At 46.5% G+C, this 24663-nt stretch overlaps 1 protein-coding gene across 2 annotated transcripts in view; it reads right to left on the bottom strand.

The window, feature by feature from the left end:
* Positions 1–24663, bottom strand: part of MGLL (monoglyceride lipase) — a 60226-nt gene that overhangs the window by 1174 nt on the left and 34389 nt on the right. Inside the window, exons 4-7 of one of the 2 annotated variants that reach the window (XM_010156989.1) lie at positions 11414–11550; positions 9820–9930; positions 5417–5506; positions 1–115 (exon numbers count right to left, since the gene is read on the bottom strand). The exon at positions 1–115 is cut by the window's left edge and continues 110 nt beyond it. In XM_010156989.1, coding sequence (XP_010155291.1) covers positions 1–115; positions 5417–5506; positions 9820–9930; positions 11414–11550 — 453 coding nt within the window. The remainder of the gene's footprint in view (positions 116–5416; positions 5507–9819; positions 9931–11413; positions 11551–24663) is intronic. The other variant, XM_010156990.1, reaches the window with a different exon arrangement.

The following is a 24663-nucleotide window of genomic DNA, read 5'->3' on the forward strand; positions in this document are numbered from 1 at the left end:
AAGTCAGCTTGGGCAGAGCTCGCTCAATTCTGGCAATGGCATTCATCAGCTGGATGACGAAGGAGACCTTCATGCCACCGTGGTAGACCAAGGGATCAGATGTGTAAGACTCCATCTGGCAGGGAGAAAGAGGTAATTTCAGGTTAGCAGTATTTCAGCCAGAAAAGACAAAGCAGATCAGCCCAGCAGTGAGGAGTCTCTTCCCTTGGCTTGCACGGTCATTTCCTGCTCTGTCAGGACATCCTGCCATCAGAGTCAAGGTCGAGGTATTTACTGTGGCTACCCAGAACTGCTCACACAACCTGGCTTGCTTCAGGCTGTGTGTTTTTCTCTTACATCACTAGAAAACATCCAAGCCAAAGCTCTTTCTGCAGGCAAACAGCCAGTGTTGGACAAAGACTGTTCCTGTGGGGACACCTGCCTCTATATTTCTCCTCTGCTATGTCCTTCTGTCACTCAAACGTGACTTCTCTTCTGCAGAGGTTTCTTCAGACTGCGTTTCTTGAAAGTTGATGTTCTCCACGTCCTTATGCTCTCTGCTGAGGGCTCAGATGCTCTTCTCTCTCACCTTCCCTCTCTGGGGATGAAGACCGTGACCTACACCTACGGACAAGTGACACATCTGACTGCAAAGCACTCTGACGTGAGGGGTCCTCTCCGGGTGCACAGGCAAGGCAGCAAATGACGGTATTAGGTGGCAGGCCAAAAAAAAAAAAGACGTCAACAACTTGCTCAGCCAGACTGCGAGAGGATGAAAATGTACAAGAGCTGGTGCAGAAAGTTGCTAGGAATGAGTAGTTACTGCAGCAGGCAAATCTACAGTAAATATTTGTATACTGTACAGGGAGACGGCCCACACAGCCACTGCCATCTCAATATTTGCCAGAACGCTTTGATTATGGGTTGGTCTCTGGCACAGCCTCCACTCTCTCCCAACCCTGGCAGATGTTTATAGAAATGATGGTTATTTATAGGTTAACCGAAAACAGTCTCCTCCTCTCTTCGCAGGCAGTGGGGTCTGTTCAAGTGCTCCCTCGCTCTGCAGAAATGTGAGAACCTCTTGCTGCTGCATGTGCATGCCCCGAGGGGACCACAGGTGGGGGGTGATCCACAAGGCCACCCCCGGGACTCTGCACAGGCACAGACATGCACCATGGCAGGACAGAGTGACCTGCCTGGCCCCCACCAAGAAGCCAGGAAGGCTTTGGGGTGGACCCTGCATCCATCTCCCTGTGAGATGAGATTATCAGGGTGTCAGAAGGACACCTACATGGTAGGGGTTTCCCAGCTGGGGGGATTAATTTGCCATAGGGTGTAAAAGCCAGTTTGCTTCCTCCCTGTCTCAGATGTATTGGGCACAAAGCACTGGAAATGGAGCTGGCAGCGAGGCACGCTGGTGCTCACGGGTCTTTCCCCATCACCTTACTTCCAGTCCTCACTGTCTCTTGCTGCTTGAACCCATGCTTCCTATCCCCAAGCACAGCAAGGAGAAGGAGTAGGTGAGAATCATGGAATCACAGAATGGTTAAGGTTGGAAGGGACCTTAAAGACCATCCAGTTCCAATCCCCCTGCCATGGGCAGGGACACCTTCCACTAGACCAGGTTGCTCAAAGCCACATCCAGCCTGGCCTTGAAGACATCCAGGGATGGGGCATCCACAACATCTCTGGGCAACCTGTCCCAGTGCTTCAACACCCTCTCTGCGAAGAATTTCTTCCTGATACCTAACCTAAACCTCCCCGCTTTCAATTTAAACCCGTTACCTCTTGTCCTATCACTACAGGCTCTTGTAAAAAGTCCTCTCCCAGCACCCTTTTAGGCCCCCTTCAGATACTGGAAAGCTGCAACGAGGTCTCCTCGGAGCCTCCTCTTCTCCAGGCTGAATTCGGGACTATTAGTGGCTGGCACCCTTCAGTCCCAGCCCACTGTGCTGAAGATGGTTCAGGGGGTGAGAGCTGTAGAGCCACTCTAACTTGTGCTGGAGTTGGATCAAAGAAATACAAGTTCTTGTGGCACTCAATTAGGGACCCCTGGATTCAGCAGATGTTTCCAGTATTTGATTGCAGCCACTGTTGTGTTTTGGCCTCTGTGCAAGACCATGGTTACTCTGGAGTGAGGGGTAGTTTTTGGTCAGGAGACAAACATAGCAGTCTCTCAGCACAGGATCTTTCCTCTAGTATCTCCCTTTCAAGGCAGCAAGTGCCCATACAAGCTAAAGGTTTAGAAAACTCTTGGCAAGAGGCCGCTGCAAAGATGAGGCTGCGGTTAAGGTGAAAGGATCCACTCTGAAGACATGCTGAGCATGCTCTGCTCCTGCTAAAGGCAGTAGGAAGCAGGGAGACCATAACAGACATGATTCTCCTGTCTCCACACGTGCTCTCCTACTGCCCGACCAGCTTGTTGGTGCAGGAACCTTCACCCGCATCCTGCATCCCCTACCCTGCTCAGCCTGTCTGTCCACCATACCTTCCTTGCTCTGCAAAAGGCTTCAGAAGAGCAAGAAGCTGCCTGTGTTCAGAAAAAAAACTCCCTCGTGAACTTCTCATGGAAAAAGTTCATCTTTGCCTTCCACACCACCAACCACCTCTAATTTTGCTAGCTCTCCCGCTGACAGCTGAGTGCACCCTGATATTTTCAGCCAAACGTGTTGACTTTTCATCAGCGTTTTGAGCAAAACCACCATGTTGCACTGGCTATTTAGCAACTGGTTTCAGCCCAGTCTGGGAGTTCCTTGCCTGGATCTATGTCTGGGCGCTGCACTAAAGCAGCACAGCTTTGAGATGGGCTGCTTTTCATTTTTTAGTTTGGTTTTATTTTTTTTTGTTAATTGAAGGCCATAAATGAGGGACTTTGAAAGGGGGAATCAGGAGGGGTGGGCGGAGGGATTGACAGAAGTTTCCTTCCCATGGAATAAAACAATATTGATGAATTCATGTGAGTTGGCCCCCTCCCCAGACCCATAAATGCTAAGAGAATGACTTACTGGATTTCCTTCTTTCTTTTCTGAAAGAGCAGGGATTTTTTAGCTACTGAGCAGCCAACAAATATTTCTGTGTAGGTGATGGGAGGGGAAAAAATACTAAGCCAATCTTAACCCAGAGTGATCAGGACTGCAGGGGGAGGATCCTGTTCCCCATCAATGAACAGGAATCCTTGTCAGCATTAATGATCAGAGCCTGGGGCGAGTGCAAAGCAGCAGCTTGCTGGGAAACAGGGAAAGATAGGGAATGGGCTGTATATTCTGCAAGCTATAAACCACAAACCCTGCAAGCCCAGAGCTCCCGTTGGCACACCGAGCTCTGAGACAGTGGGGCAAGTTTGTGAGGGCGGCCCTGGAAGAGCCTGCCACTGCTTCCAGCCACGGTCCCACAATGGCTCTGCACAGTCCATCACAACAGCTCTTTTTTCTTTTTATGTGATGCTAAGACAGAAGCCACCATCAGGGATCCTGCTGCATTACATTCCCCAGCTTAAAGGTCTGTATCTTCCCTTTGCATTTTGCAGAGCAATAAATTCATTATAAGATAATTACAGGCTCATCCTATGTGGACTCTGCAGGAACAAGACTAAAGTCAGCTAACAAAGATTAATGAGGTAAAGAAGTGTTTACCCCTGTGATGTTATTCCTCCTTGGAATAACAAGACTGGGTTTTTAAGGTTGCTTCCTCCTCTCTTTGTGTCTCTCGCATTTGATATAGCAGGCAGATCAAACAAACATCTCCATACCACCCTGTGTTTCAGTCCCTACACCCTGAGGACAGCCTGCTGGGAACACAAACCATCAGGAAATTCTTGGATGACGTCCCAAAAATATTTCCAGAGAATACAAAGTTGGTCTGTCAGGAGAATATGTTTAACATATAAATAATGGATGTTTCCAGCACATGGTGTGCTTTGAAGCTGCTGTGTCTTGAGTCAGAAAGGAGGGTGGAGTGTGCGCTAGAGGACCAGACCGAGACACTCTGTTGTTTTCTAAGTGCCTGGAGCCTCAAATCCTGGCGTTTGAGGGTTGGGAAAGCACTTTACATGGCAATCCACAGCTGCTATGTCAGCTGTGTGCTCGCTTGCAGGTGTGCGGGCAGCACAGCAAGGAGGGGCTGCTTGTCTCATTTTGAAGACTACTCCATTATAATCAGACTCTAATGAAACAGACCTAGATTTTTATCCACTGCAAAAGGCTTCCCCTTGCTCCACAGGAAGGGAAAGGGCAGAGGAAACCCAACAAAGCTCAAAGGAATCTCTTGAGACTTGGAGCATCACAGAGCAGTGAGAATAGCAGCAAATATTTAGGTAGAAAGACAACACAATAGTATTTCTTATAAACTATTCCCAACATCACCCCAACATTGAAATGCCCAGTCAATATTGTGCATCAAATTAAGGCAGCTCACCGACACTTCTCTAAACACATTATTTTTCGGGATGTCCCTGCATCAGCACTTTTCTCCTGTGAAGCTATTTAGGGCAGCACTGGCATCTTCCAGCAGAGGATCCAACTGGCCAGGCAGGTTTGTTAAAACCGTCACCCTTGGGCACCAGCTGCGGCACAGAGTTCAAGTGCTGCACAACAAATCAGTGCCGAAGCGGGCAAGGACCCACGTGTCCCAGCCATGCTCACTCTTCAGGTAGGGGGTGACACTCTCAAATCCCTCTCCTCCTCCAGAGCACTGATTGCTTTTATCCTCTAAATACAAATGCAGGAGGGAAAAATTTCCTCCGTGTGATTTGAGTGAATTAGTTCTCTAATTTAAACCTTTTCTCTGAATTATATGCAACAAGTTAAGGCAGCTGAATGTAATTAAGAACAGGTTTTTATAGCTTGACTGGAATCAGCCTTCTTCCCAAGAATATATTTTGTGCAGCCTCATATGGTACTTAAAAACATATGTTGTATGGTGCATCAGTGGATGAACTCACTCCATGCTCGTCCCAACAGTCTCCTGGGACCTACTTTGTCCTCCTTGTCTCAGCTCCTTGAATCTTTCCACCTTCAGCCCAGTGAAATGTTATGCTCTGTTCACAGAGAAGTAAACTGACCAAAAAACTCTTTGGCAGAGCTAAGAAACAACCCAGAATGCCTTATGGCTATTCGGGCAGACTCTCTGCTCTCCCGTTTACCGAATGGGTGAGTCAGAGAGGTGGGGTATGCCGGGGGCTGAACGCATCGCACTCACGCTTGTACCCAGTGTGACTGGGGGTGCAAGATGCACCACAGGGTTGAACAGCTGATTTCCCAGTTTTCTGCTAGGTGCAGTCAGTTCCACTAACTTCTGAGACATTTCACCTTTTTACACTGGCATAGCCCTTGCCCTCATGATTTAGCAAAACACTTGTTTGGTTTTTTTAAAGAGTCATGGCAGGACTGGGACAAGGTACTGACGATGCAATGACTTTAAATGGCATTAAGGTTCTCACCTCCTTCTTGTTCCGGGAAATTGCATTTGGATCTATCGATCCCAGTGACAGGTTTGGGAGAACAAAGTTGAGCACTTTCGCTGCAAAAACCTGTGGGAGAGAAAAGCAAGCAGTTAAAGAGCTAGTTAGAGCAAGAGAGAAAACATAGAGGGCCAAATCCTGAGCTGAGGGGAATCAGCATGGAAGTTAAATAGCTGAGAAATGTCAACTGGCGCTGGAGAAAGATCTTCTATATTTAAAACATTTCTCTTAAAGGGAAAGTATTTAAACTGCTACTGGGATCAGGGAGTGGGTGTGCTAGTCTGAAATGCCATCAGCTGTCCGTCCACGTGTAACATCACAACTTCATTGTACTTATTCTTTTTCTCAAATTAATTTCTAAAATGGCCTCAGTTAATCACTTTGATACAAAAACCCCATTTCCAGCCCTTGGAAGGGCTGGGTTTTGTTGTTTTACTCCCCTTTCCTTGCTGCCACAGCTTTGATTTGAGGCTGCAGCGAGTACGTGATGCTCGGTGCAATTTGCAGTAGTTGCCTAGGCTGCACTCTTTTTGATAAGCATATTCACCAGGGAACCCGTAAATAAACAACAGCAAAATGTGCATGCGGTGGCTAAGGAAATCCATTGCTTGCTTGTCTCCTGGGAACAAAACACAAAAGCATTCAGCGGCCCAAGCTCGAAACCGCTGGCAGAAGAAAGGGTAACATCTTTCATTTCAGTAGGACTACGAGCACGTTGATACCAGGGTTCTGCTCTGATCTTTGATAGCTGTCGTTAATTAAGTGATCGCCACTTAAGTCAGAAAACATACAATTAGCGTTTGTTGGTCTGTTTCATGGCCCTTTCCCGTTCACAGCTAACACTTGCAGGTAGGCTGTCAGCGACGCTCTCTGTCTCTGCTGATGTGTAATCACTTCTGAAGCACTCCCTGACATTTCAGATCTCGGATGATACGTGACAGAGTAATTATGGTATTAGAGGAATAGCACAAGGTTGGAGTCAAAGTCATCCAGGGTTGAAAGGCAGTAAAGGCTCCCAGCAGATCTGAGAACACGTGTGTACCTTGGGGTGGGTATGACGGGGAGCTGGTGCCATTGTCTGCTGCTGTGTTGAGCCCCTCTCTATGACACCCTGTCAGCAAAATCCATTTCTGCTGAGGTCTCCGGAGCCAGACTAGTAAAATAACACATCCACGCCGATGCAAGCGTGAGCTTATGATACGAACAAGCAGGAACGGGGTTTTCTTTGTTTTGTGTGAACTCCAGGCAGTGATGATGTGGGGAATGAATCTTCCTGAATCCCAGGCAAGGTGATGAACTCTGCGCTGACAGTGCTGTGACAGTTCTGCAGCGTAGACACTTTTCTCCTGAACGGAGCAATCCCTGTTCCCTGTACACCTCAACATGCTTATTTCTCTCTCCCATGATCTCTGCTCACCAAACCACTTGTGCCCTTTAGTTCATCTCAGCTGGGTGAACAAAAACGTGGTGTCTGAACTGGTTAAGCTCGCCAGGCTCATTTGACTGAGCTGAAAAGTCTCTGTAAGCTCATCACACTGCTACAGAGACCAGGTTGAGAGCAACTGAACAGTTTTATGAGGGAGATGTTAGATCAGTGATATGATTTGATGTGATATGATCAAGGGGATATCAGATGTGGTGTCTCCATACCTGGATACCAAGCCACCTTCTATATGTTTGTCTGAAACTGCTGACTAACATCTCTGCTAAACTGGACAGACCACAGAAAAACCAAAATAACAATTTTTAATATAATTCTTTTAGTTTGACTATGTTCTAGTTCTCTGCACTGTTACTGGGTGCATATTCAGCCTGAATGACTGGGAGACCCTCAGGTACTGGAACAACGTGATGCCCAGTTGGGTTAGAAAGCAATAGCTCAGCAAGAGGCCAAACAGAAAACACAAAAAGCAAAGAGAGAATATTGTGTACTTATTCTTCAAGGCATAGGGTGTATTTCCTAAGGGATTGTCCTGCCCACCCGACTTCAAAGTAGAAGTGTAGTGGGAGATACCCTTGTACCCTCACTCTGCTCTTTGCCAGCATGTGACGCCAATCTCTTTGCATCCTTTAAAATCTTGACGATTCAGAGCCAAATTTTGCGCAGATTAGTTGAGAAGAAAACGGGCGAGGCAGCAAGATCCCTCCCTCTTCACTGGATTTGCAACAAGTAGGTCGATGTTTCCATCAAGACACAGGATTTATAGGGCATTGATGAAATTTTGTTTCCGCAAAGGGCAGAATTTGATTTTCCTGCCCAGTCTGCAAATGCACTGCATTTCTGCTGCTGCCAGGGCTTGTTCGGCAGCGAGGGAAGCTATTTCTAACACAGACTGAAGGACCCAGCGTGTAATCTGGCCCACTGTTATTGGTTGCCTTGAGCCCTCCTTTGTTTAGGTCAAGGTAAATTCTTGCTCAGTTGGAAACTTCCCCAGCAAAGGGATGAATGCAGGGGTCCTTAGGAGATGGCCCAGGGCTGAGGAGTGTACCAGTTCCAAGGAAAATCCAAAGCCTTTATGCCTCTGAGGCACAAACACCAATGAAAGGGATTTTTTTTTTTTTCCTCCTCTCAGAGGAGACAAAAAGCACACAAGTGTTGTCAGCTCAGCTTTATGGGAAACCATGGCTTATGCAGGAATACTCTGCCTGGTTTCACTCCTTCCTCTTGAAAATACCTTTTCAGCTCTAGGACTGATTTCAACTAAATTTGACAGAGCAGAGATATTTCGGGAATAATTAATATTTTATCAGCTTTAAGATGCAACAATGGATGTGAAAGGGAAAGAAACTCACTGTGCACTCGTGTTACTGCATGCCAGAGACTCGCTAGGAAGGAGACTATGTAACACCTCCAAAACACTTCAGTTAGAGATTAGGATTTCCTGCACTGAAATAGAGCAACAATCTGGTACAGATCTGTAAGAAACCAGAGTACAGTAATACTAGTTCCCACAGAACTGTCGAGTCCTTATTTCAGAAAGGGTTTTGCATTAGCAAAAGGTATAGCTCTACAAGAAGGAAAAATCTGGTCTGTATTCAACCAGAAGCAGAAGGCTAACAGTGTCTCTCAGATTCAGACCCAAAACTATTTTTTTCCCCCTAATATTTATTCTTTTTCCTTTCCAAAGAAAGAAAAACAGAGGCACTGGTGTTCATGGGACCCTGGTGCTGAGTCAGGTATAGCCTCACTTGTGAAGAATCAGTTACCAGCTTCCTAAAAGCAACTTTCGGTGCACTGACTCCTACTTAATTAAATTTTCCTGGACTGGATGACTTCAAGATTCATTTCTCCTCTGAAAAACAGGTGGACTGTGGGGGAAGGACTCAGAAGGAAAACAGTGATTGGCATCCAGGTGGTGCAAATCTCAGCAGGGTTTTGCATTTGAAGGTAGAGGTCTTAATGCATTTCCTTCAGTGGAGGAGTGAGGTGATTAAAAAGCACCCTTTGGTGCTTTTAACGATCTGTGGGGTCAGTAGATGGCTTTGGCTACAGCAGAAGGTGCAAAAGGATTTTACTGAAAGCTGAGGCAACCTGTTTTCTTTCTCTTAGAAGAAAAAAAGCTAAGACAAATAGCTTAGAAGCAGATTAAAACAAGAAGCTAGATCTTGCAGAAGAGTCTAGGGAGAAAGGATAAATGATTGAGTCCTATGAGAATGAGATGGTCTGTCCTTCTTGCTGGCTTAGCTGGTCCTTCCCTTTGCTTCCACCTTCTTTTAGGCTTGTTCATTCTTTTAAAAATTCAGACAGGAGGGGAGAGCTGAGGGTCAGTTGCCTTGCAGAGCCTCCCTGGGGAAGGGCAGAGTGGACAGTGCAAATTTGGATCTGAAACAGCTCTGGGAGATGGGAATGGGAGTGGGGTAAAGCCTAAATACAAACTGAAGGAGATGGTCTGGAGAAGAACCAGCCTTGGTACCAAGCCAAATGGGATGCTGCTGGGGCAGCGATTCTTCAGCTGGAATCCTTCTTTAAGGCTCATGAAGGATTCCAGGGAGTCAAGAGCTCTAGGTTTGTTTAGAAACTGGTCATCCTCCAATTGCCAAAAATAACCCTGGCCTGACATAGCCAGCAGCCTGTGTTGCAACCACACCAGACTCTGTATGAGTCAGGAAGAGAACTGTGGGAGAGGAAGGGAAAGGACAGCACTGTGTGGGTGATGAAAGCACAGTCTGCTACCACCCCCCGAGGCACCGATGTCCTCCGACTCTCATTTTAATAAGTTTCACTGGACGAGTTCAGGATTCACTTCCCCTCTGAGAAGTAGGTGGGACTGTGGGGGAGGCAGTAGAAGAAAAGTGTTGACTGGCACCCAGGTGGCCCAGATCTCAGCGGGGTTTTGCATTTCAAGGCTAGAGGACCACGTGCAACGCGGGTTTGCTCTTACCTTGATGGGAGTGGCGACTTCTGGGCTGGCTACCACTAGAGGAGAGATGAGCAGCAGGCCTGAAAACTCGCTGGGCCTCTCACTCGCTGTCAGGATGGAGATGGCTCCTCCCTGCAATGCAGAATAACAGCCCACAGCTTAACACAGGTGTCAACATCTCGTTTATATAGCAATCCTGTCACAGGGAGGGTTTTAATCCAAACAAGCAAATTGTTTCTGCCCCAGTGAGAGTGCAGTGTGGTCAGGGAGCAAGGCTGGAGGAGCAGGGTCGTTAGGGCTGGCTGGTTTTTGTTGGGGGAGATCTGGTTTCTTCTCTCATGCTGTAAGCCCACGCATCCCACTGAACTGAACTCTCTGTGCAATGTCCATCAGCAACCGAGGATGCCTTGTGTCCTCCTCAGTTAAAAGGACTAAGGACAACATGTCTGAAGTGGTAATTCAGCTGGGACCTGAAAAATGGGTTGAGGCCGTATCAGCGTCACGGACTGGTACTGCATCGGGAAGATGCCATAAGAGCTGGGCTCGCTCCATGCTTGTGGCACTGGTAACCTGGGCAACAGCAGTGCTGCTATCCGGCATGCGAGTATCTTCACGAATTACTGAAGTTAAACATTCTCCTGCTCAGCGTCCCCAGCCCCTCCAGCCTCGCAGCGCAGTGCCCAAAGCCCGACAGCGAATGCCAGCCAGGCTGAGCCCTCCTGCATGACGACAGCGGCTGATGGCCCGAGGGGTGGGGGACAGGAGGGACCTGGCTGGCTTGCTCAGGAAAGTTTGCAGAGGATTAGTTGCCAAGGGAAATATTTGGTGAACTTCCACGCTGCCGGAGAACCATGGGCTTGTTAAATGGAGCAGCAGCGAGAAGCATCTCAAAGACCTCACTGGGAAATTAGCTCCTTGTTACAGCGGCTTTGGAGCGCAGCGAGCACTTCAGCGCATGCCATGCCTTCTTATGCAAGAACACTTGTTTGTCTGAGCATGGCCTGAATCCCAAACTACTTATTCATTTTCGTCTCCTCCGGGAAGGCAGGGAGAGCAGATCAATGACATCAGTGGGAATACTGCTCGCTTGAATAAAGGGATTTGGCCTGTGCTGTTAGAATCAGACTTCAGATCTGTTCACCAAATCAGTGCCTTTGTTTTTTGCAGCCCTAATCCCTGGTACATTTTCCTGTTAGGTTGTTTAACAGAATGAGGCTACAGGGTATTTTTTGTGCTTCATCCCCTAGCTGCTCACAAAGCTGTGGAGGGCTTAACCTCCTGGTTACTGGAAAAAACGTAAGGAGAAGCCCAATGCTGCAGGGAGGTGGTGGGATTTACCATGCACCCGGGTGAATGACGGGTCCCATTAAAAACTAGTCCCATTGCTGCAAACGGCACTAATTAGGGCCATGATCTGGGTGGAAAAGTTAAGGACTGACTACACTCAAGACAGATCTCCTGGGGTAGGGCATGCTGGTAACTCAGAGAATGAAGCAGAAGGGAAGTTTGCTTGTAGTTTTGCTTTTCCTGCTGTGGGGTGTTTCCTGCCTCGGGCACTGCCGTGCTGCAGTACGTGTCCTGGGGGCTGCCGGGAGGGGTAGGGGATGGTGCTTACCATGGAGTGCCCCAGGATGAGAATGGGCAGCTCGGGGTGCTCTTTCTTCATGAGATCAATGTGCTGCAAGCTGTCCCTGATGAAGACGTGGAAATCTGAGACAACCATACGATCACCCTCGCTCTGTCCGTGACCAACTGTAGGGGAAAAGGAGAGTGTGCATCTAAGTCATTCGAAGCGGCGGTTGCAGTCGAGAAAGGCTTTAGCAGAAACATGCCTGTCAGACTCTCACTGTCCTAACTTGACCCTCTCCTGCAGTCAGCTCTCAACAGCAGTGCTGCAGAAATACAAAGGAAGCTGCACAGAACAATTTTAAAAAAGTGCCATACTGTCCACAATCTGGTTAAAGACCAAAATTACATTCCCCTGTGTTTCTACCTGGTCTTCAAAACTGAGAGTACCCGTCCAATCTCTTGCAGCCTTCAACATCGGGGTGAGGAGGGCAGAAGGGCTGTCTTGCCTTGCTGTAGGGATGAGAGCTCACTGCATCCTGGGAAATCAGTTTTTGCCCCTGGGATCATTGCCACTGGGGTCTGATGGCCCACTGTACTGAGCCTACTGCTGCGTAGAGTCTTGGCAGGAAACAGAAAGCCTCTGAGGGCTAGATATGGTTGCTATAAACTTAATGGGCCATGGACACAGCCTTTTCTGCTGCGTAGAGTCTTGGCAAGAAACAGAAAGACTCTGAAGACTAGATATGGTTGCTATAAACTTAATGGGCCATGGACTCAGCCTCTTCCAGTGTCTGGGTGCACATGAGCTTTGCAGAGTCCTGCCTTTTCTCACTGCTACCCAGGAGCACTGGGTGGGCTGGAAACCTCCCCTGCTCAAGCTGAAGCGCTCCCAGCAGAGGAGACCAGGTGATGGTGGTTGCAACAGCCTGCAGTGGGAAAGTATCAAGCAGCATGCTCCTCCCAAACAAGTGTTAATGCCAAATGTACCACACCTGGATGCTGCTAGCTCATTCTGTATCTGGGAATTATCCTCGCTGATCAAAGGGAAGGGAGAGACTAAAACGGGAGATGGTGAGTTGCTATGGGAACAGCGGCATCCCTGGCAGAGGTGGAGCCAGCATCACCACAAACACAGTCCCAGGCAATTTTGAGCTTGCAAAGGCTTGAAATTAATACCCCCTTGGGGAAGTGCTTTGCATGTTTACCTGACCACACATACATAATATCTACCACAAATAGGATCTTCCTTAAAAACAGTCTCCTTTCTTATTTCAGTTCCATGCAGGTTGTTAAGGAAAACTTTAAAGGGGAAAACACATCCCGTCGATAAGGGATAGGGTATAGGGAGTCTCAAACAACATCCCCCTCCTGTGTGTCTCCCTAGGCCTTCTCCAGTGGGCACTTAGAAATACTTAAAGACACAAAGAGACTTGTCAGAGAATGTGAAATGCCTGAAAATTGTTTACATGCTGGATGGTACCCCCTCTAGTGATCAGCAAGGAAAAGCACTGCCTACCCAGCCATTTACCTTTACCAAAGGTAAAGGCTTTTCAGTTAGATCTGCTGGCAGTTGTCATACCAGAAGAAATCAGTATGTCTAAACTTAATTTTCTTGGAAGCCATCCAAAAAATCACCTTCCAAATTAGGCATAACTTCTAATAAAAAGCTGGACTAAATACACTCCATCTAGGAAAAACTGAACCTGAAACTTGCTCTTCTTTTGTCCTGCCAGGTGCTCTCCGGAGCTAGGTCTCTTGGCAGGGAACACTGCAATCAGCCATGCTGTCCGCCAGATAAACCCATAGATGTCACGCTGGTCAATTATAAATAACATATTACCGGTTCTGCTTTCCATGCACACACTCCAATTCCTGCCAAAATACTATATAGCAAGCATCTTTGTGGATCAGCGACCAGAAACAAATCAAAGAGCCAATTAAAATACAAGTTGCAATAATCTACAGAAGTGAAGCCATGCGTGTGCCTAGTGGATCTTTTAACTTTAAACTGATTTTTATTACAGATGGAAAGCAAGCTTTTCCCAAGTTTTACGCATGTCTAGTACAGTCACTCTGTGGACTTCAAATGCCTATTATTTAAACTTCAAATTTAGCAGGTTAACATGAGTTGAACAGTCCAAAAAGAGGAATATTTGCTCTTAGTAGAGCTCTGCACTTCCACTTCTTTTTTCTCCCGTGCTGCTTGCACTTACTTCCAGCATCTCTTGCTCTACAGCGTCCGTGTAAGAGAGCTGAGCAAGCAGAAACAGCAAACCCCTGTGGACCAGGCCTGTATATGGGCCATGACTCCCTGCTGTGGAGCTGTGTGGCTATGCCCTATTTTTGGATGAGAGAGTCTGGAAAGCCTCCTTGGTCCTCAGCGAGGAGAAAATCCTACCACTTAACAATGATGCTGCTCATAGCAGTCAGTTATGATTGTAGAAGCCAAGAAATACCTGTGCAATAGCTGTGACAAGCATCTCTTTGGATTCCTGCAGAGTTTGACGTTTTTTATGAGCAACTTAATGAACCTACCTTTTTATGCTGCTTTTAACTACTAAACTACTGTTCCCCACTCAGAAGGCACAGAGCAGTGCTTGAGGAGCAGTATGGTAAAGGAAGGCCATACAAGCTTTTGCTTTGATACTATCCCTGCCCCTCGCCCAAGGTTAGCTGGATGGCATTGCTAGGTTGTGTTCTTTTATTTTACTGTTTTTCTCTCTTCCCCTGCAAGAAACCAAACTTACTCCACCGCAGAATGAGTTTATTGCAATTTTGAATCTCCCAGATGAGAAAGCTTCAGGGTGAGGAACTAAGACCTCTTCTATTAGATGAAAGACGTGCACAACCAAACATCAGTACAGTCAAGAATATTGACTGTTTTTCTCTGATCTTTTGCCTTTAGAACTACTGAGAATGAAAGGTCAGGTTCATCCTTGATGTAAAGCTATTTGCTTTGGGTTTTGCTGGGAATGCATCTGATGTAGTGGTTCCACAGTGCCAGGGGCAAGAGAGCGGGTGCAAGAGGAGGGGAATGACCTGCACCCAGGAACTGGAACTAACCAGAGGCTGCTCCACACCCAAGTGACACAACACCCAAGGAAGACAACAGAGAAGGGTCACGAGAATCTCAGCTCCATGAGTTCCTCATGACAACACTCCGTCTGGGGCCACTGGTTTCAACAAGGCAATGTGAGGTTATAACCACGAGATGTTTAGCTGTAAAGGGCTGTGATTGCCCCTGTGCATCCATATGACATGCCTGGTTTTCAAAACCTGTCGAATATGTTTCGTATCTGGCCTAGATACGAAACAGTGGTTTACTGCTAGTATCATGTATCTGTAGTGGCTCAGCAAACCACCATTTCAGGTTGCGGATACCGAGATAATTGTGGGCACCCTTTCCTAGACAGGAGCCTTTAAAAGCAAAAATTGAAAACACTTCTTTTTTCACACTGCAGTCTAGAATTAAGAGGTCTAAGCCTCCATTTCCAACCAGACAGACTACTTCAAAATAACAAGCTTCACTCAAGTAAAGTCTGAATAAAGGGTGGTCCAATATGTAATAGCTATTAAGTTCTGCCCTCTGCATTTTCTGCATGAGCTTGTGCAGACTGCAGCTCTGCCACCGTAGAGATAAGAACAGTAACTCATGATCAGTCAATCCTGTGGGAAAGCACGACTTCAGAGCATGATTTCACCTATGATTATAGATCCTCCAAAGCTACACACCACCCTGGATAGAAGAAAACTGACTGGCTGCACGGGAAGGCAAAGCTGAGGGTTGAATGATGAAATATCTGAGGGTGTGAGGGCTCTGGGGAGTGCGTTACTTCCATGTACGGTATCACTTGTCTACATAATGGATCCTGTGGCCCTGCAGATACATGCTTCTATAAGTCCCTCCACTCTTCAAATCCCATGCTCTCTTGTGCTGTGGGGCTTGCTTTTGAAAACCACTCCAAAGCAGCCAGACTCTTCAGCTGCATTGGCTCACATGCCTCAAAAAATGTTACATCCTGGTCAGATTGGACATCATAGACTGAAAAAAAATGCAAGTAAAAAGCACAGTGCTACTGCACACTTCCTTCCCTTCTGTAAAGGCCAAATGGGAGATGCCCGAAGAAACGAGCAGCCCAGCTCACGGCTGGCTGAGCAGATTCATTCAGATGTGGAAGGAGAGCTGTGCTGGGTCTCCACAGGCATGATGCTTTTTTTTGCTGGGCCTGTGGGGCCACATTGTACCTGAAAAAAATCCATCCTTAAATACACTGAATACGACCAACAGAGGCAGAGAGAGACCCTGGCAGTGCCTGTCTCCACACACCGTAGGGCACCCAGTCCTCCGAGGCACTGTGGGGATGGATGGGTGTACCTTGCCCACCCCCAGGTATTTGCAGAATTTTTGTTCTAAACACCAGCTTTTATATAAGCCCCACACTCCATATACTTCTTGCTCCTTCCTACTGCCAAATCCTCCTGACAAAGGCACGGCCTGACCCTGTATGCTCAGGTGTGGACTGAATCCTCAGAGCTTCAGCAAGAATGTTTGGCTACGGGAGATGAGGTGACAGGGGAAATGCAGGGTCAGATGTTGACTTCAGCTATGCTGCTGTAAATTTACCGATTTCAGTGGATTTCCTTAACACTTACAGTCATGGGAAAGCAGAAATTATAGGCTCTGCTGTTTTTTCAGCCTTTGCTCTGTATTTATTATGGAAAAGCCATAAAACAGAGAGGGAGGACATGAGAAATCTGCCTGGGGAGCCGTAATTCTCCATGCAGAATCTGGATCTTGACTTTTCACATATTTTGAAGTTTCCAACTTTGAGGGAAAAGGGATGGTTTGGATCCATTTTTATTGTAGTGAGGACACCATCACTGGAATCTGTGGGGTGACATGCTCTCTCTAACCAACGGGTGGTAGAAACAACTGAGAGGAACGCAGGGCTTGACTCCCACCTCGGGATCCATCCCACTGCATGTTTGTTTTCCTTGTAGATACCTAACTCCAAGATTTTGAAGTGGGAGAACCAAGCACAGGGAGGATTAGGAGATGGTCAGGCCAGATCCTGACCAGATGCATAAATACATTTTGAATTGCAGTGGCACTAACACGGGAGCACCAGGACTTTGCAGAAGTAGTTAAAGGTGAGAACGGCCACCTCTGCCACCTCAGTGATCCTCCGGCCCCAGACGCGGAGCTGCTCCTGCGCTGCAGAGTCCCACATCGAAAGGACACTGCTTAACCCTGTCAGAGGGGGCCGACAGCAAGGCTCGGCACTGTAGATTCTGATTTAATAAGCTGGGGCATGGGTGCGATTCAACTCCTGAAAGAGCTGTTGGAGGCCAGAAGAGGTGATTTTACTGCTTCAGTGCCGGCTCTGCCGTAGCAGCAGGCAGCAGCATGTTACAGCCCAGGTGAAGGAAGGGTTTTTGTTAGAGCCCACACCAAGCTCAGGCTGAAGACCATCTTCTTTCACTGCCTTCATCAATTAGCTTGTTGGAGTCTGACAAGTCCACCTGAAGCAAATGCCTAAATGTCTTTTGGAAAAGAAGGTATTAAATGAGTATTATGTGTTTATTAGCTTTATGAAAGATCTCTTTTATTTCTGAGGGCTCTGCCTCTGTTTTCTGCCTCAAATTGGGGACGGTATGGACAGGTGGAGGAGCAGTGCTGGGTCTCAAGCTTGCGGGAGGGAGACGCCGGTGACAGAAATTTGGATGGCTCTTCTGGGGTGCATGGTGCAAACGTGACAACCTAATCCCTCTCCCACAACCTCCCTGAGCCTGCGGCAGCTTGCTCTGGTGGGGCCCTCACTGCAGTGGTCCACAACCTGCCCTGCACCCAACCCCACAGACCAGAGACAGCGAACCTCGTCCGCCTCTGCTTTCCTCTGCCCTCTGTGAAATGCATTCAGGCTCGGAGGTAAAACTGGCACTTAAAGCACAAGATGAAGCCGACGGAGTTTTTCAGGAGTGTTTCGGTTTTGGAAGCCAGTGCAGCAGTTAATTAAGCGGTATCACAAGGCATTGTGGCTGATGCCTGTGTTTATGAGATCTACTGAAACTCGACGGAGAAAGGACTGCTTTTTTTTGCACTTGTACAGCACCCAGCACCGCAGGGCGTCATCACAGACCCTGGTCCAAGGTACTGCAAGATCTAAAAGTAATAATTAACTCTAATCCCAGACTGTAAGGCAGCACAGTTGTGCAGAGGAGGAGATGGGAGAAAACACATAGATGGAGAATGTGGGTGAGACAATACACAAGACGACACTAATAATGGGTTTACATAGCAAATGTTGTGTGAAGCCTTGATTTTCTGCTTGGGGGTTTTTTAAGGTTTAATGAAAAAAATATTAATGAACTAGTAAACACTTCAAATTGTCATAACAGTTTACAACTGAAAAAGCTATACTTGTTTTGTAATGAATCAAGTACACATCCTTTCCATCAAATGAGCAAAGCTCATTAATTAAACATACTGGATTTCAAAGCTCCCAATGTTTAATTATTTGTTTAACAAGCAGTACATCTAATCCACCATTCAGACAAGAAAACAACTACAACAACAGGAAGAAGCTTCAAAGCAGGGCCATCAACATCTGGAAAAGTCAACAGACTGTGCCTGCATTGTCAGTAACATGTAGAGCACATGTCCCACTCGCCGAACAACCACGGGCTCCGTGCAGATTCCTACCCACAGAGAGGCTTCCGTGCTGTGAGAACACACTTAGCACTGCAAGGGAGCCTGTCCAGTTTTTCCTCCCCTATCTTTTCCGTTCCCCAAAGAGCAAAGGAGGACAGAGACACCTGAGCCTGGAAAAGCAGGGTAAGCTGTCTGAGGCTTTGCCATGCTACCTCGACTCCGATCAAGTGGCCGCCTGGGTCAGCTGCTGTGCTGCAGTGTATTTTGTAAGGAAACCTTGGAGGTGAGCTTTCCAACGTCCATCTGGCTGAGCCTTAGCCATGCACCGTCTCTCATCCTCTCCCACAGCTCTGGTGTTCACAAGAAAAAGCAGTGCTTAGGCTGGAAGGGAGCTGTGGAGTGCTCCAGCTAAGCCCGTGATCCACTACAGCAGGCAGGACTGTGGGGCAGCGTAAGCCTGCTCTGCAGCGTTGGCAAGCTTTACGCTGTCAGTATGATACAAGCCTAAAGCCTAAGGCTTTTCCATGAGGACTACTTCCACGTCAGATGGGAAACAATAGAAACCAAAAGGAGAGGCTTCACCCTCACCACTGCTTTCATCTTTATATATCTCAAGGATCTGAAATATAGCTGAACATATGCTTATCCTTTTGCCCACCCTTCTCTGTCTGGGTAGTCCTCAGCGTCCCTTCTCTCACACCACCTGGAGACAGTGAGTACACTAGTTTTCCTTGACAATAAGCACATTATAAAACCGTTAGATATGGTACCCAACAAAAATATGTCCACCCTTGGTGCTTTATGTATGGAGCATGTTCCTAAGAATTACAGATGGATTCTGCCTCTCTCTTACCAAAACGGAGTCTTGTCCTGAACACAGAAGTCCATCAACTTCCCTGTTCCTTCTCAAGGTTAGGAAAATAATTTTCCTTTCAGCATTTGCTGGATAGTTTTTATTCACTTGCCTCGCACAAAGAGTGCAGCAAACTGAAAGCCTTCTCCTCCCACATCAGAGACACATTTGCAGAGCTGAGGTATTTTTAGAACAGTGCACACACAGAGCTATATTGTTTGTTGTCTTGGTTAGGGGAAAAAAAAAGAGAAACAGGCTATTTTCTATACTAAAATTATTTGTGCCTTACTGCTGGGGAGCAGAGAACTAGTCATATTGCTGAAGCCATTTAAAATTTCTGTACTCCAGAGATTACAAACAAAATGACCTGGTACATATCAGAGAGGCCGTTAATTCTGTCCGACAAGGCAAACTGTTTCTGTCAATGTTAAGAGCCAATTCATCTCTAATGGATACAAGCACAGTTCTTTCGGCTTTAGAAGACTTGCCCATTTCTTATGCTGTTGCTGATTTTGGCTCTGCATTACAGTTTCTTAAAAGTCTTCCTGGAACATCATGTTGCTCATGAAAACATAGCAAAAAACACCCATCTGAGTGTTTGAGTTGCAAAATAATGAGCTTTTCATAGGCTGCATTTACACACAGCAGTCACTGTGGCCAGAGTAGAAATATGTGGCCGCAGGAAGTCAGGTAACGAATGGGAGCAAGGCAGTATGAAAACCTGCACATACCACAGTCACTTCTCACGCTGCTGGGATCAGGGAGGCTTTGTCATTCCCATCACAAAACTGGGATGCAGCTACCGCGTGGCTGGTGGAAGCTAAGTCCCATGAAAGAGGAATATGGAGCCTGGCTCCTTTTCCACAAAGCTCACACGCAACAGTATTCCACTTTCTTCCTCGGCCCCTTCTGCAATGCCACCTCCCAAGCCCACCCTCAAGAACACTAAAGCAAATGACAGCTGAAGGGAATGCCCTTCCCTACCAGGCTACTGGGACCAATGACTGGAAAATGCTGCAGAAAGCCAGTGTAGATGGTTGAGCAGCTGTTGAGTTCCTCTGCAAAAGCGTTTCTTCTGGTGACGGTTGAAACGATTCCTATCTAATCTCTTTTCCCATGGGATGAAAATCACAATATAAACCTAAGATATATAATCAGTGAGGCACAACTGGTGTCTCTAAGGAGTCTTATAACCTGGCACTAAGTGATTTTGTTTAAGGCCCTGTCATAATTTTTAAGTGTTATTCTCGCAGTGTTGCAGTGAGATTCTGCCCTTTCATGAGGAGCAGATAATTTTCTGAAGTGTAGTTGAGGTGACTTTATTTAACATCAGAGCTGGTCTTCAAAGACTTATTCTGACATGACATAGAACCAGTATCAGTGCTCAGATACTGCAGAAAAAAACTGCATGGACTTTGCTGGAGTTGATCCAGGGGCTCACGAGTTCATTTGACCTATACGCTGCCCATCTTTTAAGAACAGAGAATGCTCCCCACATATGACTTATGGTACCACTAATGGCAGCTAAAGTTTCACCTCACTGGAAGAGGAGAACAGCCAAGGACAATCTCCTTGCTATTTTAAATAAATAAATAAATAAATAAATGAAAAGCAGCAAGCCTCTCTTGTTTTAGTACCATAAAATAATAAAAAAAAAGGGTCCAAGATCTACTTTTTCCCAGATGAAAACAGGGATGAAAGTCCACTTCTATTAACTTTCTGATCCAAGCTCCAGCTTTAAAACAGCTGGGACACCAATTCAAAACGTCAGGGTTTTCAATGAAAAAGCCAGCACTGGAGTGGAACTGCACACTCCCCTTCCCCTTCCCTGCCCATTTATTCCGAAGCACGGCTGGCATGTGGGTTGGCTCTCCAACACGCACATGCTATTAAGTCCTAAATGACAGCTTGTTTAACTAGAAAACATTTCCATTTTTTCCTTAACAAAGGCCATTCATTTCTTGCTCTTCTATTTGCTTAAAGACGGTTTCATTTGCCCTGCCTGAGCGTTTGCACAACCCGCCTGATTGTTCCCCTCCAAATAGTGCTGCAAGTTAATGACCCACCTCTTGATCCCTGAGCAGGGAGCCTTGCCCGGCACACTGCAGCAGCACCAAGCCAGCGAGCTACATCGCAAAGTCCATGCGTGTGCCTTGGATATTTTTATGCTTGAGAAAACAATCGGATCAGTTCATCTCGGGAAAGACAGTCCTAATTCTTCCCCATTAACAGCAGATTAGGCATCAAGAAGAAAAGAAGATGAAAGCTGGATCATGTAGCAACTCCCTCCATGCTGCTGACTAATGTCTTGGGGGACAGGCAGAACTTCCTTTCAAGCTATCTTCAAACGCTTCCCTTCCATGCAGATCACCCACTGGGAAGGCGCATCAATAACAAAAAAACAACAACAACAACGAAATTTAAAAGAGCCATTTTTCACCCAATTTATTTATATGTTAAAATAAACACCAGTTCCCATGTACAGCAAGGACTCCCAGTGGGTTCTGTTTAGTCTGGGAGATTCTTGGCGCTGGAGTACAACATTTCCCTATTCCAAAGCAATCTTGGCACAGTTTTTTTTTTGGTTATATAATTTTTTCAGCAACCGGCAAATGAATAATAATGCTTCTGAAAAGTGGGAATCATGTTCTCAGACACTGGCGAGGTGTTTTACCAGTTAACCTGCCAAAAGGTCATTTGCAAACCAGAGCTCCCAAACTCCTGCATTCGGGGTCGGTTCTCCTCACGGGTTGTACTTCCCATTCTCCATCAGCCTGTCCAAAGGGAGCTTTCCCACGGAGTTAAAGAGATTTTTCTCTTTTTGCTTCACTCTTTCAAAAAAAATGCCACATGGCAGTGGCACCCTCATTAGAGTGGATTTGTCCCTGTTCCTGACAAGCCATGGAGGAAATACCACTCTTCCAGACCTACAGCTTTTTATACCCGTTTTGCACAAGCTCAGTGGGTGAGCAGCAGGTGGATTATTTGAAATAAGGGTAGGCTTTTTGGGTTTGCTTTTTAAACAGGGTACATCCACACAGAGCTATAGCTCACTCAAACCTTACCAGACCTGACCCGGAGCAATGCAATTAAGAAAAAACTTCTGATTAATCAGGTCTGGCAGGGAGCGTTCCTGGGTGGGACAACCCTGCCCCGTGTGCCAGAGTGGAGTCCCACGGCTGCCAGTTGGCTCCTGCCTGGGTGGTATTTCGATGGTGCACGGGGAAAGTCACGGGAAAGTAGCATGGCAGAAAATAGCTCTACTAATTTCGTCTTGCAGGAAAAGCTGATGTCCTTTCTTGGTACAGACTGATCTCAGAGTTATCGTTTCAGCTGCTTTTTAGCACTTGATACCCTTTTCTCCACAACCCTTCTCCCTGCAACTCTGAAACCCTCACTACACAGATATTTACCAAACAAGTCAGGATCAAACAGGCGGGTTATTGCTTTCTCTGCTCCACTGCTCATTTCAAACCGTGGCTGGTTGACAGTAGACAATGAATATTAGCTGGCAGGTCTGCGCTTTGGTAAACAATGCACAGGTACAAGAGTCGAGCTGGTGAAGGTTACGGACCTGTTTGTTGCTCTTGGGCTGTGCAAGCTACTTTGCAATCGCTCGACGAGGGCGTATTTGCAGCTCAGAGAAAGGCTCTCTTCAAAATCTGAGCAGGATAGGCGCAAGGTTCATGAAAAGGCATGGGACTGTAATCAAAACAGCAGGTTGTGTCAGGCAGTCTCAGTTCAGAAGAGCCCCCAGGTCTCTCTCCCTTCCCCCAGCCCTCTGCCAAACTGAGCATGAACTTGGCACTGCTACGGCTCAGGCTGCCTGCTCCTTAGCATTAGACAAACTGCCAGGGTGTCCCAGCACACTTTGTCTTTGATAAATTCAGAACCGGAAAATAAATGCAGTGTGGAGAACGTCAATTTTAAGGGATTGGGGTCGCGAGCATTAGTCTTTGTACGATCTACAATTCAGCACTTTTTTTTAATTTTGTTTTTGAAGCTAAACAAGGATCGTCAAATTGGAGAGTACTGCCAAGCCTTGAATAAATCCCAGCATTAGAGATGCTGTGGGTATAACAGCTTTCCCCAGGAACTGAATCTGCAGACGGTATCTTCACAGAAATTAACCCCCGAGTGCCACAGGACGGGCTCTGTTGCATCAGTTTTAATGCCCCAGGAAATATCACTTTGCGGTTAGAACAGGTTATTCCAACTCATGGGCAATACTGACAGAGGGTGGAGTAAAGCACAGGTTTAGCAGGTACAGAATAACTTTTCTGCATTGTTTGTGGTCAAGTTTCCAGGTGCAATCCTGAATATAAATTCAGTCAAAGATATGTAACTACCAAACCAGTCAACAACCAGCCTGTGATTATCTGACATATGACTGTTTTCCACCCACAACCTCATTCTTTAGCAGTTTCAACTGCAAATACTTATCATTTGGACATAGGAAAATGCTATACAGTTGCAATTTCACCTTTGTTATTTTTCCCCCTCTAAATATTGGTGAGATACTTTAATATAAGCTGCTCTCTTCAGTGGCTGAATCTTCCTCTTAGCCTGTGAAAAGCCATTCACAATAACAGTTTTGCACTCATGGAGCTCACGGCTTTCCGTCTGCAAGCTCTCTGGAATTGGGCTGGTGTTGCATTTGGGTTCTGCCAGGAGCAACCAGAGATGTAGTGAGGTGAAGTGTTTTTCCTGAGATCCATGATGAACCTGTGGCAGAGATGTGGGGGGTTTGCAAACACCTTCTTGCACTGTCTAGTACTGCCGTGAGTAATGAGCCCCATCCAGACCTGAATCATAGAGGATCGATCATACAATGGATGGGAAGGACTGCCAGTGAGAGATACCCATGTCTACTAGAAGTGCTGCTCTATTGAAACATAACAGACCATAGGCCAGACCTAAAGCTATCTGGAAGTCTTCAGAATACTGAGCAAAAAGCTTTTCAAGTTCAGGTCACTAAATTTGGCCACAGCTGGCACAGACCAAGGTACGCTATCTTCTGAGAACTGGCTGTTGCTTACAAAAATGGGTCAATGAGTTCTCATTTGATGTCTTCGTGCATTACGAAACGGAGAACCTCCACTGCAACTGGCTCCCTGACTGTCAGACTGCACAGAAGACTTCACAGTGGGCTCCACACACACCTTCAGGAAAGACTTCTTCCAGCTGGCCTCAGGTTTTGTGAGGTTTTTTGCAATATTTGTTTTGTTATTATAAAGAAGGCAGATGCTCAGGGCTGAAAGGAATGTTACTGTGATGCTGGAAAACCTCATTTGGGTTGGAGAGTGAACTCGAGGCTAACCAGATGCTCTGCTTTACTTTGCTCATAGACTCAGAAACGAAGAGGATCACATTGCCAGAGGCTTTCAATTATGAAGATTAATTTTTTTTAAATTCTGAAATAATTTTCCCAAATCACCAACCATGAGTCTCATAGTTCCCTGTACACTCCTTTATCAGCTAAAATGATCTTTTCTTCTCTAAAATAATAGCCCGAGATATGTTAGCTTCTTTCTAAAATAGGAAAAACAACCTTAAAACCCATGAGTCAAATCCTGGTCCCACTGAAGTTACTGACATTTCGCTACCACCTTTGAGGGGTGCAAGGGTGTATTCTGTGTGTAGAGGCGTAGAGCTCAAGCAATTAAGAAACAAAGCCCCAAACCACATAAGCATCACATTATAGATGTGTTTTTAAATTAAAGGCAATCTGAAATTGAAGAGAAGCTACAGTTCTGAGCTGGGAACACACACGTTGGCCCATCCCTGAAGG

Source organism: Eurypyga helias, unplaced genomic scaffold (genome assembly GCF_000690775.1).
Source record: "Eurypyga helias isolate BGI_N326 unplaced genomic scaffold, ASM69077v1 scaffold6568, whole genome shotgun sequence".
Taxonomy (NCBI): Eukaryota; Metazoa; Chordata; class Aves; order Eurypygiformes; family Eurypygidae; genus Eurypyga; species Eurypyga helias.